The sequence below is a fragment of the Erythrolamprus reginae genome, chromosome 5, assembly GCF_031021105.1.
Source record: "Erythrolamprus reginae isolate rEryReg1 chromosome 5, rEryReg1.hap1, whole genome shotgun sequence".
Lineage (NCBI taxonomy): Eukaryota > Metazoa > Chordata > Lepidosauria > Squamata > Dipsadidae > Erythrolamprus > Erythrolamprus reginae.
This window is the reverse complement of record NC_091954.1, coordinates 63,904,689-63,925,072: the sequence shown is the minus strand read 5'-3', so window position 1 is coordinate 63,925,072 and position 20,384 is coordinate 63,904,689. Positions and strand designations below refer to the sequence as shown.

Sequence of the window (20,384 nt, the reverse complement as noted above, 5' to 3'; positions counted from 1 at the left end):
GTAACTGCAGATGAGGCATCTGGTCTTTGTCGGACAGTAGGTTTAAACCCCCTTCCTTTAAGCTCTTGGCTCATATTGTAAAGACCGATCCTCCTTTGTCCCAAAACAAAGGCAGTGAGTGATCTTTCGAGAGACATTTCCAAGATGTAGATATTATTGGAAAGATAATGACATCTCTGAACACCGTTTAGAATCCACATTTCGCTGGGAACAGAGATGGTAACTATATTTGTCTCACTATAAATATTTTTAGTGTAGGTTTCCATTTGGCTTGAAGGTTTGTAATTATAAAATTCCAAGCTTCCAGAAACAGCAGTCTAAATTTGTAAGAGGTCTTCTGAGTGACAGTCTTTATTGAATCTGGAATTAGACTAGGCCAGTGATGGCGAACCTTTTTTTTTCTTTGGGTGCCGAAGGGGTGTGGTGTGGGCATGCACTATCATGCGTGCGCAAGTGCCCACACCCATAATTCAATTCCTGGGGGTGCAAAAACTGCTTCCCCCCACCTCTTGGAGGCCCTCTGAAGGCCAGAAACGGCCTGATTCCCAACTTCTGGTGGGCCCAGTAGGCTAGTGTTTTGCCCTCCACAGGATCCAAAGGCTTTCCTGGAGCTGGGGGAGAGAAAAAGCACCCTCCCCCATCCCTTTGGAGGCTCTCTGGAAGCCAAAAACGCCCTCCCAGAGCCTCTACGCAAGCCAAAAATCAGCTGGCCAGTAACCACATGCATGTTGGAGCTGATCTAGGGCAACAGCTCGCGTGCCAGAAGATATGGCTCTGCATGCCACCTGTGGCACCTGGGCTAGGCTCTCTAAATACTTACCTGCAGCTCCATTGTTGAAAACTCTGGCTAAAGTTTATTTTTTACTTATGGTTCCTTTGCCTCTTTAGTCCTTTTGGATAGCTTTCTGTTGTCCTGGAAGAAAAGCATTGAAGTGGACCTTACATATTGAAAACTGTAAGCCCCATATTTGATCTTATTTGACCTTACTGAAAGAACTAAAGCTGAACGGATGTAAGATGTATTCAAAACTGATAATTAGAAATACAGGGAGTCCTTGACTTATGACCACAAGTGGGCGCAAAATTTCTGTTTCTAAGTGAGACGTTTGTTAAGTGAGTTTTGCCCCATTGTACGGCCTTTCTTGCCACAGTTGTTTCATGAATCGATTCAGTTGTTAGATTAGTAACCTGGTTGTTAAGTGAATCAGATTTCCCTATTGACTTTGCTTATCAGAAGGTTGCAGAAGGTGATCGCTTGAACTTGGGGCACTGCAGCTTTCATAAACATGAATCAGTTGCCAAGCGTGTGAATTTTGATCACATGACTATGGGGATGCTGCAACAGTTTTAAGTGTGAAAAATAGTTGTAAGTCATTTTTTCCAGTGCCATTATAACTTTGAACAGTCACGAAATGAACTTTGTAAGTTGAGGACTACAACTTGTCTTCAACTTATATCTGAATACAACACCCACCTGTTGTAGTGGCATCCATCTGGAAGACCTTGGACTTCAACAATTTTTGTAAAATTTATTTTTTATTTTTTTATTTTTTAAGTATCTTGTATTTGCTACACTCAAGAGCTTTTCCTTTGGACCAGCTTAATGCTCTAATTTCCATGTTGTCAATAAAGTTTTTAAAATACAGTGTTCCCTCGATTTTCGCGGGGGATGCGTTCCAAGACCGCCCGCGAAAGTCGAATTTCCGGGAAGTAGAGATGCGGAAGTAAATACACCATTTTTGGCTATGGACAGTATCACAAGCCATCCCTTAACACTTTAAACCCCTAAATTACCATTTCCCATTCCCTTAACAACCATTTACTCACCATTATTACTGTTACTCACCATTGAATAAGACACAGTGATCCTGATATTTATAAACATAATTATTTATTAACAATTATTATTATTTTTTTGTTATTTATTTACAAAAATTATTAGTTTATTAGTTTGGTGATGACGTATGACGTCATCGGGCGGGAAAAACCGTGGTATAGAAAAAAAGTATTTTTTAATTAATTTTTTAAAAAAAACTGGTATAGACTATTCGCGAAGTTCGAACCCGCAAAAATCGAGGGAACACTGTACATCTATGCAAAATACATCTCTGCCTTGCTTGGTGGGAGAAATGGAGATGACTATTGCTGCATTACCTATACTGTATAGATTGGAGCATAGCTATTATAATATTCCTTTTATATACGGTAATTGCTTTAGTAGCCAGATGAAGAAAGGATTCTCTTCAATAGCAGATTTGTCTTTAAGGAAGACTGGAGACCAAATATAATTGCCAAATTTTGCTGTTTGGCGCTTATTGTTTTAGGCTTTAATTCTTTATTTTCTGCAAGTTGTTTGAAACTAGATGGACTTGGATGGCATCCACACAGAATAAATAAATGTGTTAAAAACTGTTTAACTGAGAATTTTATTTTACTGCCTTTTGATTTTCTTCCTAATACAATAATATGTAGCTAACAAACTTTTGATCATAAATAAAATACATATTTAAACATTTAATATTTTCTTGGAAAAAGGTCAATAACCAATACTCCTGGTTAACAGAAATATTTGCATTTAAAGGACTGATGCCATATTGTTCCATTATTTTTGGATTATGTGAATGCATTGTTAATTTAAAAGTTAACCAAAAAAAATCATGCCTGCCCTTTCTTACACGTACCTATGATCAAAATCAAAATATTCTAGTTACAAAGGCACTCTTTGAGTGCCTTTTTAAACAGAAATATGTGTGTCTTTAAAATGTTGTAATTTTAAATGCAGTTGAATACTTCTGAACTGCTCCTGGCAAACAGGAGATACTCCTGGGTTTAATGAAGTTTCCTAATAAGCATTTTGTCCAGTGTTGAAATAGGATTTGGGCAAATTGCCATTTAGGATTGTCCCACCAGCATTGCCCTGCTTCCGAGGCTGGATATTCTGCAATGAATACTGTGTGATTGCTGTTTGTGCTTTTGTTTGTTTGTGTGTTTGTTTGTTTGTTCATTTGTTTTAGAGAGCTGCAATCAAGGGGATCACTCAGGTGGTGGTTTCCCGCATTGTTATGGCTGCTCCTGGCATGAGTAAGTGCTAAATATTTTTCTTTTGTTGGACTGTAATTTGGCAATTTGGCATGTTTATTTAGAGGTAGGCATCAGAAGATAAGTATCCAGTACAAATTCGTAATAGAAAATGATGACAGAATTTCTAAACTCTAGGATTAGTTTATTTAGCTGGTTAAGATTCAGATTTAAACATTTAAAGCAAAAGTCCATTTACAGTATTTTAACTCTGTTTATGGATGGCTAAATCCTGTAGGATACTTACATAATTCATTAAGAAAATGAGTGGGAGTTTGTTTAAAACACCTAGCTTCAAGTGTGGTAAGCATTTTGTATTGTATTTGTTTTGTTTATAAACCTTTTAAAATGCTATTATGAGTTACAGTACAAGCATTCACGGATGAGATCAAAACAGTTACTGAACAATATTATGTTCTATTTTCTTGGGAAATAAGCTAATAAACAGTGCAGTCAGGCGGTAGGGAAAGCAAGTAGGATGCTTGGCTGCATAGCTAGAGGTATAACAAGCAGGAAGAGGGAGATTATGATCCCACTATATGATCCCACTATATAGAATGCTGGTGAGACCACATTTGGAATACTGTGTTCAGTTCTGGAGACCTCACCTACAAAAAGATATTGACAAAATTGAACGGGTCCAAAGACGGGCTACAAGAATGGTGGAAGGTCTTAAACATAAAACATATCAGGAAAGACTTAATGAACTCAATCTGTATAGTCTGGAGGACAGAAGGAAAAGGGGGGACATGATCGAAACATTTAAATATATTAAAGGGTTAAATAAGGTCCAGGAGGGAAGTGTTTTTAATAGGAAAGTGAACACAAGAACAAGGGGACACAATCTGAAGTTAGTTGGGGGAAAGATCAAAAGCAACATGAGAAAATATTATTTTACTGAAAGAGTAGTAGATCCTTGGAACAAACTTCCAGCAGATGTGGTAGATTAATCCACAGTAACTGAATTTAAACATGCCTGGGATAAACATATATCCATCCTAAGATAAAATACAGAAAATAGTATAAGGGCAGACTAGATGGACCATGAGGTCTTTTTCTGCCGTCAGACTTCTATGTTTCTATGTTTCTAAATAAAATAAATAATCAGATTTTCAGTAACATGTCTACATGTTGCATTTTGTTCCCCTAAATAAGGATACATTAGGATTATTAAGAATTATCCCAGAACATGGGAAGAAAGTGTGTGTAACTGACAGAATTGATAGTAGTGGGGCAGTCCAGTGCATCTTATCTATTGCATCACTGAATTGAGATGTGGGACGAGTTGATCCAATGAAAATAAAACCCTTTTTCTTTTTAGTTTTGTTGCCTGTTATCATGGAGGCATTAGAGAAGTATCCATTCATGAAGGTAAGATGCTCGGGAAATGGAATGAATTACAGTAGTTTGTTCTTGTTTAAATAATAAGAGATAAGAAATTTTAGATAGTTATACAGATAACTAAATAATCTATACGTATTCCACACTTTGGCAATACATTACATTTTCTCAAGACTTGAAATAGAAGATCTGCGCATAATTCGGTAGCAAATCTACTGCTACCAGCTGAAACAAGAAATACAAGGCAAACCTCCAATAGAAAACAAAGCAATTGGAGTAAATTATTTTTACTTTTCGATTGCTTTTATTGTTTTTTAAAAACTTTTTAAATTGTTAGTTCTCCAGGGTCATGTATATGGCACAGGTATTCTATATGTTTATTGTACAAATAAATCACACAACATTATGTATTGTTATTGTGATTTTTTTTTTAAAGTCATTACGGACAGTCCTAAAAAGCGTTGCTACTGTTCAAAATTATATAGAATATTAGAAAAAGCTTGTTATACTTGCATACCAAAATAGGGCATATTGTGATTGGTGTTGGGTATTTTGATTATTATTAATATTATTTGTATTAGCAGAGTTCAGATGGCTTAATTTGCAGCGGCTTTAGCATGGCAAGAAATAACACATGGTTCAGAATCCCATTTGTTAGCAATGAATGACCACTCCTTCATAAAGATGAAAAATACAATCTTTACTTACAATTATGTTGATTCATGCAATTGCAAAATTGCAGGCAGATAAGTTTATATTCCAGTCCATATTAATAACTTCTGGATGGTCCCATGTGTGAGGATGGCTTTGGATTTCATCTCACACATGTGTCCTCAGCCGAGGACAAAGGAGCACACAGGAGGTTGACAAGGAAGGGTCATCAAGGCAAAAGAGTTCAGAAGAGGAGAAAGGGAAGGAGCATCTACTCTGCAGAGGTTTATATATTCTGCAGAGTACCTGCCCCTTTTGGTCGTCAAAGGGTGACACATTGGTCAGTTAATTGCGACCTGACCATAGAGATGTGTTTGCAAGACAGTGCAAGCATATAGTAGAGTGGTTAAACCCAACAATTGGTTGGGTTAAGCTACCGTATTTTTTTGAGTATAAGACACACCAGAGTATAAGGTGCACCTTAGCTTTGGGGGAAGAAAATAGAGGAGGGGAAATCTACTTACCAGGTATTCATCTGGCTAGTGTCCTTAGTCTGTTCAGCTTCAGTACATTATTTTATCCCCTGGTTAGGGCTGAAAAATCCTTTTTCAGGGGGAGGAAGAATGAAAGCAAGTTTGCAAGGACTTAGGGCAGGAAAAACTGCTTCAGAGGGAGTAGGAATTTTTAAAAATGCAGCAAGCCAGGAAGATTGTTAGCACAGCGTTAGTTATTTTAAAAAAACCTTTTTCAGAGGAAGTAGGAATGAAAACAAGCCTGCAAAGACTTAGGGCTGGAATAAAGCTTCTTTGGAGGAAATAGAAAGGCGGGACGATCATTAGCAATACATTACGTGATGGGATTGACACCAGTGCTCTACTCTGTATAGTAAACAGAGAGTATTCCCAACAAGCTAGGTGATTTGATTCCACCTGAAAGAAATTGTCCTGCAGGTACTTTAGTGCAGAGCCATGGACGGTTTATGACCTGCACTTTGATGTGCATACTCAAGAGCTAATAAGAAGTCATTGCAAAAACGAGAATACAGGTAATGTAAGAGCAAAGTACAGTGCTACCTCTACTTAAGAACTCCTCTACTTAAAACCTTTTCTAGACAAGAACCGGGTGTTCAAGCTTTTTTTGCCTCTTCTTAAGAACCATTTTCTACTTAAGAACCCGAGCCCGGAAAAATTTCCCAGGAAATTTGAGAGCAGCACAAAGGCCCAGCCAGTTTCCTGCCATTCCCCCTTTAATCCAGGACATCTTGGGCTTTTCTGGGCTGCCAGAGGAGCCTTTTAAGGAGGCTTTGGTAGTCCAGAGCGAACAAAGCATTTTCCTTTCTCTGGGCGCTTGGAAGGGAATAAACCTCTGCCAGCGCCCAGAGAAAAGAAACGCTCCCTTCGCTCTGGCCAGCGACTGTCCTTCTCCTCCTCTTCTTCTTCCTCCTCCTCCCACACAAATTCTGAGCTTTTATTTCTTTCTTAATGGGTTTGCATGCATTATTTGCTTTTACACTGATTCCTATGGGAAAAATTGCTTCTACTTAAGAAATTTTCTACTTAAAAACCTGGTCATGGAACGAATTAAGTTCTTAAGTAGAGGTACCAATGTAATATCAGGTAACTGCATTCTGGACTCGGGCCTTATTAAGATCTTGTCTTCTAAGCCCCAAGTATACCATATTGCTTTAGTCTTGATGTTTAGTGATGTTTCCCAAATGGACAAAGTTTGCATAGATTATAGTCTCCATCAGTTTATGAAGTCAGGAGGACCCCAAAATCATAGATTTGCCCCTTTAAGGGCACTGCCACCCCTTGAGGGGCAGTGGAATAGCTAGAGTATCTCAGTGAACAGGCAGTAACTCTGCCCTTGCTTGAATTCAGTCTTTAATCAACTTCAGTTATAAAGTTTCTAGATACCAGGTGAAGAGGTTGATAGTGTCTCCTTACTGACGAAACATATTATTTAAGCATATCAGCATATTGCTGATACTGAACCCTAAACTCAGAGGTGGGTTCCCATCAGTTCTAACCCGTTCTTTAGAACCATTAGTAAATCAGTGATGATGGCACAGAGCCGGTTCTGTTGATGCCGGTCTGTGGGTGCCACCATCTTGGATTTTGCTTCTGCGCATGTATAGAGGCTGTTCTGTCGAGCTCTCTGGTAGAATCCTCCTGAAACTGCACAGATACAATTTCAGACACACACACGTTTGAAAATTGAAAACAATGTTCTTTATACCGAAAATGCAAATAAACGAAGCACTCTTTTTGTATAGCAAAGAGCACTCGTCTCCAAACAAACTGGTAATTTGTACAAGTCCCTTATCAGTTCTGTGATACTTAGCTTGTAGCTGTGAGGCAATTCACAGTCCTTCTTCTTTCACAAAGTGACACACACTTTGCTCTGGTTTAGTTTCAAAGCGGGGGGAAAAATCAGCACACAAAGGTCAAAGTCAGCAAGGCAGGCACGAAACACAACGATCAGATAATCCTCCACAATGGCCAAACCCACAGGCTGCTCTTTATAGCAGCCTCACTAATTACCACAGCCCCACCCAACCACAGGTGGCCCCATTTTCTTTGATAATAATCTCTCGGTTGTTGCTGCCTATGCATCGCTCTCCGCATGCGTGGCTGTATCATTAACTCTTGTTCCGAATCCAAGGAGGAGCTAGATAATTGATCTCCTTCTGAGCTGTCTGCCACACTCTCCTCCTCCCTGTCACTCATGTCTTCTTGGTCAGAGGAGCCTTCATCAGCAGATTCCACCGGGAGCAAAACAGGCCTGCAGCATGTGGATGTCTCCCCCACATCCACAGTCCTTGGGGCAAGAGCTGGGCCAGAGCTAACCACAACAAGAGGTTATTTTTTTTATTGCTGCATGCAAAAGTGCTATTGCTAACGTGTTGCAAGCTGCCCTGAGTCTAAGGAGAAGGGCGGCATTAAAAAAAAAATCCTGAGCAAACCAGCAGCAAAATGATCTACAACCCATCCCTGCCCAAACTGGCAGGGGCTTGTTGTAGATTTTTAAAAATCTAATCAACTTTTTGTGCTCTTGGTTCCCAAAGAGAGGTTTGTGTTTGTTAGCTCTCTTTGTGATCTCAGCCTTAATTCTAGGAATTGAAAGTTTGAATTCTGACTTTCTTGGAATCCTCTCATGCATATGGTTTTCTTGGCAGAAAATACAGGTTCTCCATGCTCCCTTGCAAACTATTCTTGTTGGAGGATTGTAAGTATTATGTATCTTGTATTACTTTCAGAAGCCAGTGTCCTATGAGTGAATGCTTCAAAGCTGTAACTCCTGGTGTTTTATGAAAAGGCACCCATTTTATAAGGAATACTGTACTTGTGTGTGTGTTTATAAAGGGTACAGGAAGACAACATTTTTTGCAGCATAGCATTAAAATATAATATGAATTCAAGCATTGTGGATTGAAAACTATTTGTTTGTTTGTTTGTTTGTTTGTTTGTTTGTTTGTTTGTTTATTAGATTTGTATGCCGCCCCTCTCCGTAGACTCGGGGCGGCTAACAACAGTAATAAACGGCATGTAACAAATCTAATGTTTAAAATGATTTAAAAACCCTTATTAAAACCAAACATACACACAAACATACCATGCATAAATTGTATAGGCCTAGGGGGAAAAGGGTAGTTCAGTTCCCCCAAGCCTGACGATAGAGGTGGGTTTTGAGGAGCTTACGAAAGGCAAGGAAGGTGGGGGCAATTCTGATCTCCGGGGGAAGCTGGTTCCAGAGGGTCGGGACCGCCACAGAGAAGGCTTTTCCCCTGGGTCCCGCCAGACATTGTTTAGTTGACGGGACCCGAAGAAGACTGACTCTGTGGGACCTAACCGGTCTCTGGGATTCGTGCGGCAGAACTATGTTTGTGGCTTAGAATATATGTGGGATTTTTAAGAAGCAATGGATTAATTACTTAATGCTTGATCAAACAACCATAGTTAAATGCAAGTCAGTGAAGCAGTGGAAGTGATGTGCTGGTGCCTGTAGGCTGTGAGGGTCTGGATGGGTGTCAACAGGCTCAAACTCAACCCTGACAAGACGGAGTGGCTGTGGGTTTTGCCTCCAAAGGACAATTCCATCTGTCCGTCCATTACCCTGGGGGAGGATTATTGACCCCCTCAGAGAGGGTTTGCAACTTGCAGCTAACATTAGAGCACCATCTTTCAGCTGTGGCGAGGAGGGCGTTTGCCCAGGTTCGCCTGGTGTACCAGTTGAAGCCCTATTTGGACCAGGAGTCACTGCTCACAGTCATTCATGCCCTCATCACCTCGAGGTTCGACTACTGCAACGCTCTCTACATGGGGCTTCCTTTGAAAAGTGTTCAGAAACTTCAGATCATGCAGAACGCAGCTGTGAGAGCCATCGTGGGGCTTCCAAGATCTGCCCACGTTTCGCCAACACTCCGCAGCCTGCACTGGCTGCCAATCAGTTTCCGGTCACAATTCAAAGTGTTGGTTATTCCCTACATGGCATTGGACCAGAATATCTCTGAGATGGCCTCCTGCCACACAAATCCCAGTGGCCGATTAGGTCTCACAGAGTTGGCCTTCTCCGTGTCCCGTCGACCAAACAATGTTGTCTGGTGGGCCCCAGGGGAAGAGCCTTCTCTGTGGCAGCCCTGGCCCTCTGGAATCAACTGCCTCCAGAGATTCAAACAGCCCCCACCCTCCTCGCCTTCCATAAAATGCTGAAGACCCACTTTTGTCGCCAGGCGTGGGGATAATTACCACTCCCCCCCCCTTTTTTTTTTTCTATATTCTCAGCCTTACTGTATGATAGATTAGGTTGAATGTGTATGATTGCAATGTTAGGGATTTTATTATATTATTAATGCTTTCTTAAATTGATTTAATTTTTATTATTGGATTTGTAATGTATTGTATTACTGTTATGCTGTGAGCCACCCCGAGTCTTCGGAGAGGGGCGGCATACAAATCTAATAAACATAAACATCTGTATTTATATGTGGAAAAGAAAAGAGATATGTATACATTGAATGTGGGAATGAGAACAGAGTTCTGGATTCCCTATGGAGAAAAAAAAATGTTGGCCTTTCTTTTTAACAATCTGCCTTTGCCTTGCAGCCTTGTGTTCATGGTCCCAGTTGCCTGTGCACTTTTCCCACAGAGAAGGTACCAAACTCTTTTCTGCCCTTTTATCCCTCCTAACTGACCTATACAATTTTGATGTAATCTGAACTAGGAAGGCGTAGGATGGGGTGGGGGGAAGCAGGACCAGCCCTCCATACCCGGAATAAAATTATCCATTAGGGATCCTTAGAATTGAGTGAGCAAACTCCACCCTTACTTATTTGTCACAACATACTTTTCATCATGTTGCTGTTTTTGTGGCTAACAGTAAAGAGCAATGCAGTTATTAGTTTAGATATCAGTCCCATCACCCTCAACAATGGCTACGCTGGCTCTGGATGATGAGGGCCATTCCAATGTTTCTGGACTACATCAAGTTGAAAAATCTAATGTAGGAATGATTCCTTCTTTCCTAGACAGATATTATTTATGTTGACCCGTGACAGGAGTCTTCTTTGTACATATTGACAGAATTGAACGGGTCCAAAGACGGGCTACAAAAATGGTGGAAGGTCTTAAGCATAAAACGTATCAGGAAAGACTTAATGAACTCAATCTGTATAGTCTGGAGCACTGTTTCCCAACCTTGGCAACTTGAAGATATCTGGACTTCAACTCCCAGAATTCCCCAGCCAGCAAATGCTGGCTGGGGAATTCTGGGAGTTGAAGTCCAAATATCTTCAAGTTGCCAAGGTTGGGAAACACTGGTCTGGAGGACAGAAGGAAAAGGGGGGGCATGATCGAAACATTTAAATATGTTAAAGCGTTAAATAAGGTCCAGGAGGGAAGTGATTTTAATAGGAAAGTGAACACAAGAACAAGGGGACACAATCTGAAGTTAGTTGGGGGAAAGATCAAAAGCAACATGAGAAAATATTATTTTACTGAAAGAGTAGTAGATCCTTGGAACAAACTTCCAGCAGACGTGGTTGGTAAATCCACAGTAACTGAATTTAAACATGCCTGGGATAAACATATATCCATCCTAAGATAAAATACAGAAAATAGTATAAGGGCAGATTAGATGGACCATGAGGTCTTTTTCTGCCGTCAGTCTTCTATGTTTCTATATTGGGAGCCATTCTTTTGTGTAGAATATTTCTGCCCACTCAAACACATTCTCATTTAAAGATAAACTTTGAAAACATGCATTATACTGTTGCTTCCCAAATCCAACCACTAAAAAGTTGTGACTGTGACTCACACGTTAATTCGACTCAGTTTGTGTTTGAATTCCTAGGCCAGTTGTAAAAAGAGGCCTTGCAGCACAGTGCCTTTCATGCTCAGGGCTGGCCTAAGACAGGTATGAAGAAGAGAAGTGATTGGCACCTACTTCCCAAGTCTTGTCATTTCAATTCAACCTTGCTTGATTATTGCAGCAGCACTCATTTCGTTGTGGAAACAGTGAGGGAAGCCCTTGTTTTGAAAGTAAAATGATCAGCTCCCTCTTACACCACAATTATCTGTGAAAAGAGCTCATAATCGATTTTGTCTCCTCTGCCATATTACATCACCTCAATAACACTCTGTTTTTGGGCAATATCAACAGCCTGTAGCGCTTAGGGGAACAATGTGTTTTTTTCTCTCTCTCTCTTTTTTTTAGTTCAATTGCACTTTCACACCTGGAGCCTGAACTCAGAGAACGAATTCTAGCTGAACATGGGAACAAAGTGACTTTTGTCTATTTTAATAAGGGTTTGTGAGTGAGAACTGCCTGGACTTGGTGCCTATGGACTCCTCCTGGACAAAAGCCTTTATAGGGTGCTGTCAGGAACAGAGCTCAGAATATTCCAGAAAGAGCAGCACTCCACCTCTTTTCTTCTTGTTTGTGTGTCTGGGTATAGAGAGAAATCTGGGCAAATCTGAGTCCTTTTTTCTGCTACATCTTCATGGTGACAAACATCTGGGGTTTGGAATATGTCATTTTCTGCTTTATGGCAATGATAATGCATTTGTAGCCAATTAGTCAGCAATGGAATTATTTCAAGCCTTAAATCCACCTTGATCCTTTGGGGGCATAAAATATTTCCTCAACTGTATTCCTAGTGTTTTGAAGATCGTAACTTAAGTGTCTCTAATCCAAAAAGGAACCTGTTGTTCCATACACAGATACTTAGGAGCAAGTTCTACATAACTCAGGAGAGCCACTTTTGGAAAGAAAAAAAAAATCATAGCGCTGCATTTTGATTCAGAAATTAATTTTTAACATCAGTTCATCCTATTTCACCCATCATAAATTCTACTTTTTAATTGAACCAGACTATATTATTAAAATACACTATTAATCAAGGCATTAGTGATTATATTATCATGCTTAAGGTGACAAAATAGAAATGGGTCCATTCTCATCTAGTTACTAACGTTTTGTTAACATTAATTAATAACAAATGTTAGGTAGCTAAGTCAGAATCTTGTTAGAGAAAATAATTATGCAGTCTTGTGATAGATATAATATCCTTTAAATTATCTATTAGCTTAGTTTGGCAATTTCATCTTCAATCATGTACAAATGAGCACTATTTTTGAAAACAGCTGGTCTGCTTGAATTTTTTCTCCTGCTTCTGAACTTGTCAGTAATTTTCCTTAATTCTTAATGTTGTTTTAAGAAATATAGGTAGAACAGTCTAACATCCTTTCCTCATAGTGCACTGGAAGGTTCCCCCTGGGTATCCATGTCTCTTTAAATTGGACATGAAAGTTTACAAATATGAGTCTTCACTTAACAGGATATTCCTTACTGCATGCTTCAAAGGTTTTCCTGCATCTGCTTAACTAGCAGGAGAATTGTTTTTTATTCTCCTTAAAATCATGATAGGCTACCTTTTGTGATACATGGGGATTGATTGAAAACTCCAAGAATTAGACAGAAATGTGTTTTTAAACAACAACTTTGTAAGCAATTCACCAAAGTGAATTTGCATGAAAGGGTAAGGCAAGCGATACTTAGAGCTGTTTTGCCTTGACATTTTGCAATCATTAAAAAGAGAAAGGATGATTTTACAACCTGAGGGATTAGTCTGAAGGACAACTTGCTTGAACTGACCTAATAGTGAATTATTCCAATGATAACTGAACGTGCCTTTTATAGGGCTAGATTAAGGCCAACTGATGCTCTAAGCATGGCCCAACAGTGATGGCTCTCATCCCTCCAATTGTTTAACTGACAAGATATTAAGACTCAAAAAGTGCTGAAAAGTTATTTTGTGCATGGTAATGAAAAACTTAAGGGCATAATACAGGTAGTCCTCGACATACAACCCTAACTGAGACCAAAAATTCTGTTGCTATGTGAGACATTTGTTAAGTGAATTTTGCCCCAATTTATGAGCTTTCTTGCCACAATTGTTAAGTTAGTACCATTGACCTTCCTTGCTATAAGCTTACAAAAAGTGATCCCATGATCCCATGATACTGTAACCGTCAAAAATATGAACCAGTTGCCAAGCATTCGAATTTTGTTCATGTGAACATGATGCTGAAAATGGTCGTAAGTGTGAAAAATGCTCATAAGTTATTTTTTTCAGGGCCATTGTAACTTTTAATGGTCAGTAAATGAACTGTTGTAAGTCGAGGACTATCTGTAACCCCGGGGGGAAGCGGTGTTTCCCTTCTCTTGGTACCCAAGCACATCCTTATTTTGCTTAATAATAATAATAATAAATAATAATAATACTAATAATAATAATAATAATAATAATTTATTAGATTTTTATGCCGCCCCTCTCCGTAGACTTGGTTAATCCAAGCCTGACCTTGTGTACCTATGAATATTTGGAGTACTGAAGAGGTGAAGAGAAGATTTGTTTTATCACAGGAGGCAACTGATGGTCTGAATCAGACGCAGACAAATGATTCATAAATATTGATTAACTTACTCTCTACAAATTTATCTGGTTCTTTTTAAAAGGCCATTTCATATACCATTTTGTACAGGAAAACCTGTACATTAGTACAATTAAGACCTCCCCCCCCTTTGTGAATTTCCTATATTCATTAAATAAATCCAAAATGCAAGTTGTTTTCAATGAGAAAATGTTCCTTCTCTTTCACTATGCGTAGTTTTATATTCCATTGATTGTTATTTTTTAAATCTCATTTTGGAGCCTTCTCTCATAAGGAAAATGTCCCAGGTCTTTTTTATATTATTTTTAGTTCTACAGTACAGGTAGTCCTTGACGTACGACCATAGTGGAGCCTAAAAGGTCTGTTGATAAGTGAATCAGTAAAGTGATTTTTTCCCATTTTACAACCTTCCTTGACATAGTTGTTAAGTAAATCTGACTTTCCCCATTGGCAGAAGGTTGCAAAAATAATCATGTGATCTCAGGATACGGCAACAATCATGTATATGAGCCAGTTGCCAAGCTTCTGAATTTTGATCTCGTGACCATGAGGATGCAAAAGTCATAAGCGTGAATGGTTATAAGACACTTTTCAGTGCCATGGCAACTTCAAAATGTCACTAAACAAATGGTTGTAAGTCAAGGACTGTCTCCCTATGTTTTTGAGATAAGGTAACTGAAATATTTATACAAGTGTGGTGTACCAATTATACCAGGCCTTTATCGAAGCTTCCTTTGGATTATTTTTAATAATAACCAGTATGGTGCTGTGTTTATCTTTCTGGAGCTATCTATACCAAATACTTTTTATACCTTCTTGCCAAAATTGATAGTCATCGTAGAGCCATTATGGCGGACCTGTGTCATGTGAAACCATATTGTTGGGCGTCTGAGCTCAGGTCTCGCATGCATGGGTGCACCGGGAAGCTGATTTTTGGGCCTTCTGGGCCCAATGGGAGTCGGGAAACAGCTTGTTATCAGCCTCTCAAGAGGGTGTGGAAGGCCCATTTTTTGCTCTCCCCAAAGCTCCAAAGCCTCTCTAGGAACCTAGGGATGGCAAAAATGGCCTCCCCCCCCATCAGAGGTCCTCCAGAAGCAGGAAACGTTCCATTTGCCAACTTCCAGTTGAACTGGAAGTTTCATTTTTTTGTTCTCCCTAGGCTTCAGAGCCTTCCTAGGAGCCTGGGGAGGGCGAAAATGGCATCCTCCCCCATCGGAGGCCCTCCAGAGGCCTGAAGTGGCCCGTTTTCCAACTTGAAATGGAAGTGCCTCCGGAGGTGAGTGGGAAAGACCATTTTCACCCTCCCAGGCGCCTAGAAAGGTTCTGAAGCCTGGGGAGAGCAAAAGGGTGTGCCATTGCGTATTGGGAGCGGGGCGCTGTCACACGCATGTGCGGGGGCGCATGGAATTGTAGATGTGCACATGCCTGCGCCCCCTGCTCCCCCTCCTTTTGACATGCAACCCAAAAAAGGTTTGCCATCACTGTCATGGAGTAGTAATCAAGCCTTTAGTAAATGCTAGGAAATCAAATTTGGATCCTACTTGATTTTGTTGACTTGTTCATTTGTTTTAAAGAGATATTTCTTTTCACATCATTCACAGGATCTTATTTTCTTAGCATGTTTTGGGGGTGAGTTGGGTTTTGTTTTTTGGTGTGGGTTTTTTTTGGTAAGCAGATGTTACATTTGCATAGAATGTGTAGCAGTAGTGGATTTCACTTAACTTCAGTACCGGTTCGGAACTGTGAACACACGCATGCACCCAGTGCTTTTTCGCATGCACAGAAACTGTGTATGCACAGATAGTCTTCTGTGGCGGGTGGGCGGAGCCTCCTGCCGCTGCCACTACCGGTTCGTTCAAACCGGGATGAACCGGTAGTAACCCACCACTGATGCGTAGGCATAATTTGTAAGGTTTATGGATGGATGCAAGAATCAACCTCTTAAATTCTTCGCTGTTTTGAGCTTCATGAATAGACAAAGTATCCATTCTTATCCTTATCCCAACCTCTACACCAGTGTTTCCCAACCTTGGCAACTTGAATATATCTGGACTTCAACTCCCAGAATTCCCCAGCCAGCATCTGATGGCTGGGGAATTCTGGGAGTTAAAGTCCAAATATCTTCAAGTTGCCAAGGTTGGGAAACACTGCTCTACACCATGGATAATGCTTGGTTTATTTTTTGGAGACAATTGTTGTTACAATTTTAATAATATTGTATCACCTACAAATAGTATGTGCAGAATCTGTTTAATAGGTGAAATAAGTTTTCTTTTATGAATTGTGAATACTTTGTGTCATCTCTCCTTTCCCCAATCTGGCACTATCCAGATAATGGAATTTCAACACAGCTAGATGCACAATATTGCCAAGACGGTGCTTTAAAATGTTTATTCTTATGCAATCTATTTTATGTTCAGAATATTACCAGAGCAGGTGAAATCCTCACCTGGCATTATTAATCCAGCATCTGTCCACATTTGCTATTGAAGAGTTGTTCATTTGATACCCTTGGTTCATCTGTCCCTTGCTGATAATTAAATGCAACCATTATTTTAGGTCTGTGGTTTCCCTTACATTAAATGTTTTGTGATTGAATTCAAACATCGTTTTGCAAATAATTTTTGAAGTAAATGACAGAATACGACAATTATTGTTTATGCTGGTGCTAGCCAAAATCTGATATATTAGCCAGCAAATATTGAAAGATTTTGGTAATTTTGTTTTAGCTCTTGAACATTCAAAATGAAATAAAACACTGTGGTTTTAAAAGTTGTCTGACGACTCTTTTATAAATCTGTGAGCTTGAACAGAGCTTCTATTTTATAGAATATATGTGGCTGATCTATGCAGGGCTGCAAAGTTACAACTTCAGATAGACTTTGCACTTCCATAAAGATGAAAAGATGTTCAATGGTTATTGTAGTTGTACGGTGTTTCCTGTCTCTAAGACGGTACAGATAAGATTTGCTCATTGGGCAATGTAGATGGCTAATCATCCTAAATAAAATATATGCAGTTAAATATCAGCTATCAGTGGAAAGTACAATTTCTTAACAAAGTATTAAAGCAGTAAATGATAGACAGGATCAGAAAGATCACTGGAATGTCCTTGGATAAGCTGTGGATTATCACCAGGGATAAACTGAAATGGCAATGGTCTTTATTTATTATTTATTTCTTTATTTATTAAATTTGTATGCCGCCCCTCTCTATAGACTCGGGGCGGCTCACAACAGTAATAGAAAAAACAATGTACAATAAAAATCTAATAATTAAAACTAAAACCCCATAAGAAAATATACACACAACATATCATACATAAACAGTATAGGCCTAGGAAAGTTATCTCAGTTCCCCCCATGCCTGACGGCAGAGGTGGATTTTAAGGAGCTTACGAAAGGCCAGGAGGGTGGGGGCAGTTCTAATCTAGGGGGGAGCTGGTTCCAGAGGGTCGGGGCCGCCACAGAGAAGGCTCTTCCCCTGGGCCCCTCCAAACGACATTGTTTAGTCAACGGGACCCGGAGAAGGCCAACTCTGTGGGACCTAATCGATCGCTGGGATTCGTTCGGCAGAAGGTGGTCGCGGAGATATTCTGGTCCGATGCCATGAAGAGCTTTATAGGTCATAACCAACACTTTGAATTGTGACCGTAAATTGATCGGCAACCAATGCAGACTGTGGAGTGTTGGAGTAACATGGGCATACCTTGGGATTGCTTTACAATTAACAGGGCTGAGTGTGATTTGACGGCATCTAGCCAAAAAATATAAAGTAATGGTCTATTTTAAAAATTGTTTGCAGATTAGCAAAAATAATGTCTTACACAAATATTCTTGTGCATCACAATTAAGTACTCTTACAGCCCATAGAGACATCCCAGCTCAATATTATGGCAATAGATTAATCCAATAAAGATGCTGAATAACAAGAGGACAGCAAAGGGAAGTCAATCATATAATGTACTGGCTTAACTTTGAAAAAGTTAATGCACTTGGTCTGAACATGCAAACCCATAATTTGGTGATAGGTTGATTAATATAAACACTCTTTAAATAGTCAGAAAAACTCTGTCAGCCACTTTCCATTAAGTTATAATATGCTTAGCAAGGTTAAGTTTTCTGAACCAATTCTTGCTTCAGTTCTTTTCATTTTTAACTGTTGGGTGTTAGCTGTCAATATTTTTGATTGAGGGAGGCCTAGGCTGGTAGCCCTGTGACTTTGCCATCTTTTCCTGTCCTCTAGGGTGCAAATACTAAGCTCCAAGATCATGTCACTTGATTTTTCATCAAATAAAAGATTAATTCACCTTCAGGTATTTAGCACTACCCATATATCTCATCCTCCAATGAATTATCTATGGTAGCTACAAACTCCAATATATTGACCTAGCTAAATACCCGTACTCCACTACGGAACTATGTGATTGAGCTTGATAAATTGACACTTAGAGCTTGAAAATTAATGAGTAGATACGATTGGCCTCCTCTATCCTTCTCTCCTTGGGCTTGTCCCTCAGGATCCTCCCCTATCCTATCCCGTTTTCTCCCCCAGCCTTACCCCACAGAATCCTCTCCTAACCTCTACTCTCCCTCAGCTTGCCCCATAGAATCTTCTCCTATGCCCCACGGAATCCTCCACTAGTCTATCCCCTTCTCTCCCTCAGCCATGCCCCACAGGACCCTCTCCGGTGCTATCCCATTCTCTGCAGTTATTTTCAGGTTGGGAGTGGAGGCTCCTTCTCAACCCAGAAAGATTTCTTCCTAGCTTGGAACAGCTTTGCTCAGAAAATCATGTCTCCGTGTCCATGATTACTACACAGAAGCTATATGTGATACCCATTGTTTTGAATTTGTTTCATTGTTAGTCACAGCCTTTCAATCCTTTTGGCTTTCTTTTCCATGCTTGCCAATAATAAAAAATAGTTGCATTTTAGTGCCACAACATACACAAAAATCTTATACATTACCTTGTCTGCAGTTTTTTTGGATTATTATAAATGGCCAGGAGTCCCCGACATCCATTTTTCTCTTCGGCAACGTTGAAACTCCACCCTTCTTCCCCACTGACCCACTGACGTGCCAAATACATCACTACAGTATTTAACCCATTCCTCTCCTTAATATCTTCTTCCAGACACCTGTTCTCTACGTTTTTGGGCCCTTCTGAATTTAGGGTTAACCCAGCAAACGTCTGATTCTCCCTCACTAGATCCTGAACTCATAGCCCCAACCTGTGGCTGGCCTCTCACCTGTTCTACTACCTGTAACCCCACCCCCCCACTAATTCATAAACACTATCTGAATCCGAGTCCTCAATATCTTCATCCTCCTCCAACTGACCAGGAGTATGTACAACACCCACCAAAACCAACTGACCGACCGGAGAGGTATGAGGAGAACCACTGAAGAACAGTGCCTCCAACCTCCAGCCGGTGCAGAAGGATACCATGGTCACTTACGTGGTATGTTAAAAAGCAGTTATATTGGCAATATATGAATATGAGGTAAGAAAGAACTTTGCGCTGTTTAATAGCCTAAACAACCTATACCAAAACCAAACAAATCATGACACTAGCACAAAGTATTTCAGTCACTATTTTCTTACAAATCCAACTGATACCGTTCCATGCTTAGAGCTGGAAAAATTAATAAACAAAACTCATCCTTTGTTTTTCTAGCATTCTGCAAAAAAAAAAAAAAGATTCTTCTTGTTTTAGTGGCATTGATTCTTATAAGAAAAACACACAAGGCAAGCCAAGCCTGAAGTTGTATGTACATGCTGGATATGTACTCCTATCCAAAAGTGCTTTATGGACCATCATTAACAGGATAGCACTTGAACATAAGGTATGTGCCAACAATATTTCACTCTAGTGTGCCAATCCCTGGGCCACGAGATGCCAATCGGCTAGCTTGTTTACAGAAACTTGGCAATTACTTGTTTGATTGTTGGTAATTGTAAATGACTGGAACATTTCATCAAGACTTGAAACGTAAAGCTGAACAATTTCAGTTAGAAATAAATCATGGGTAGACATCTGTGCTTATTGAGTCATGTGGAGGAAGCAGATCCCTCCTTTGCAATCCTCATAGTTCCAGCCACATTCTAAAAATTTACTTTAGGCCAGAAATAGGATGATCAGTGCAGTATGGCTTTTCCAACCTCAGTATACTGTGAAATCCTGCTAATGTAATTTAAATGTAAAAAGAAAGCTCAAAGCCATTTAACAGTAATGTCATAACTAATCTCAGTGAAGGTATCCTAAATACCGGCATGCACTTTTGCCCAAATAGTACTTTTTACTGAAAGAGTAGTAGATGCTTGGAACAAACTTCCAGCAGACATGGTTGGTAAATC

At 39.8% G+C, this 20,384-nt stretch overlaps 1 protein-coding gene across 3 annotated transcripts in view; it reads left to right on the top strand.

Annotated features, from left to right (window-relative positions):
• Window positions 1-12,220, top strand: part of SFXN2 (sideroflexin 2) — a 50,317-nt gene extending 38,097 nt beyond the window's left edge. For 2 of the 3 annotated variants that reach the window (XM_070752826.1, XM_070752825.1), the window contains 5 exons: window positions 3,015-3,081; window positions 4,400-4,449; window positions 8,249-8,298; window positions 10,176-10,223; window positions 11,785-12,220. In XM_070752826.1, the coding sequence (XP_070608927.1) occupies window positions 3,015-3,081; window positions 4,400-4,449; window positions 8,249-8,298; window positions 10,176-10,223; window positions 11,785-11,884 (315 nt within the window). In that variant the 3' untranslated portion in view covers window positions 11,885-12,220. The remainder of the gene's footprint in view (window positions 1-3,014; window positions 3,082-4,399; window positions 4,450-8,248; window positions 8,299-10,175; window positions 10,224-11,784) is intronic. The other variant, XM_070752827.1, reaches the window with a different exon arrangement.
• Window positions 12,221-20,384: the final 8,164 nt, after the last annotated feature.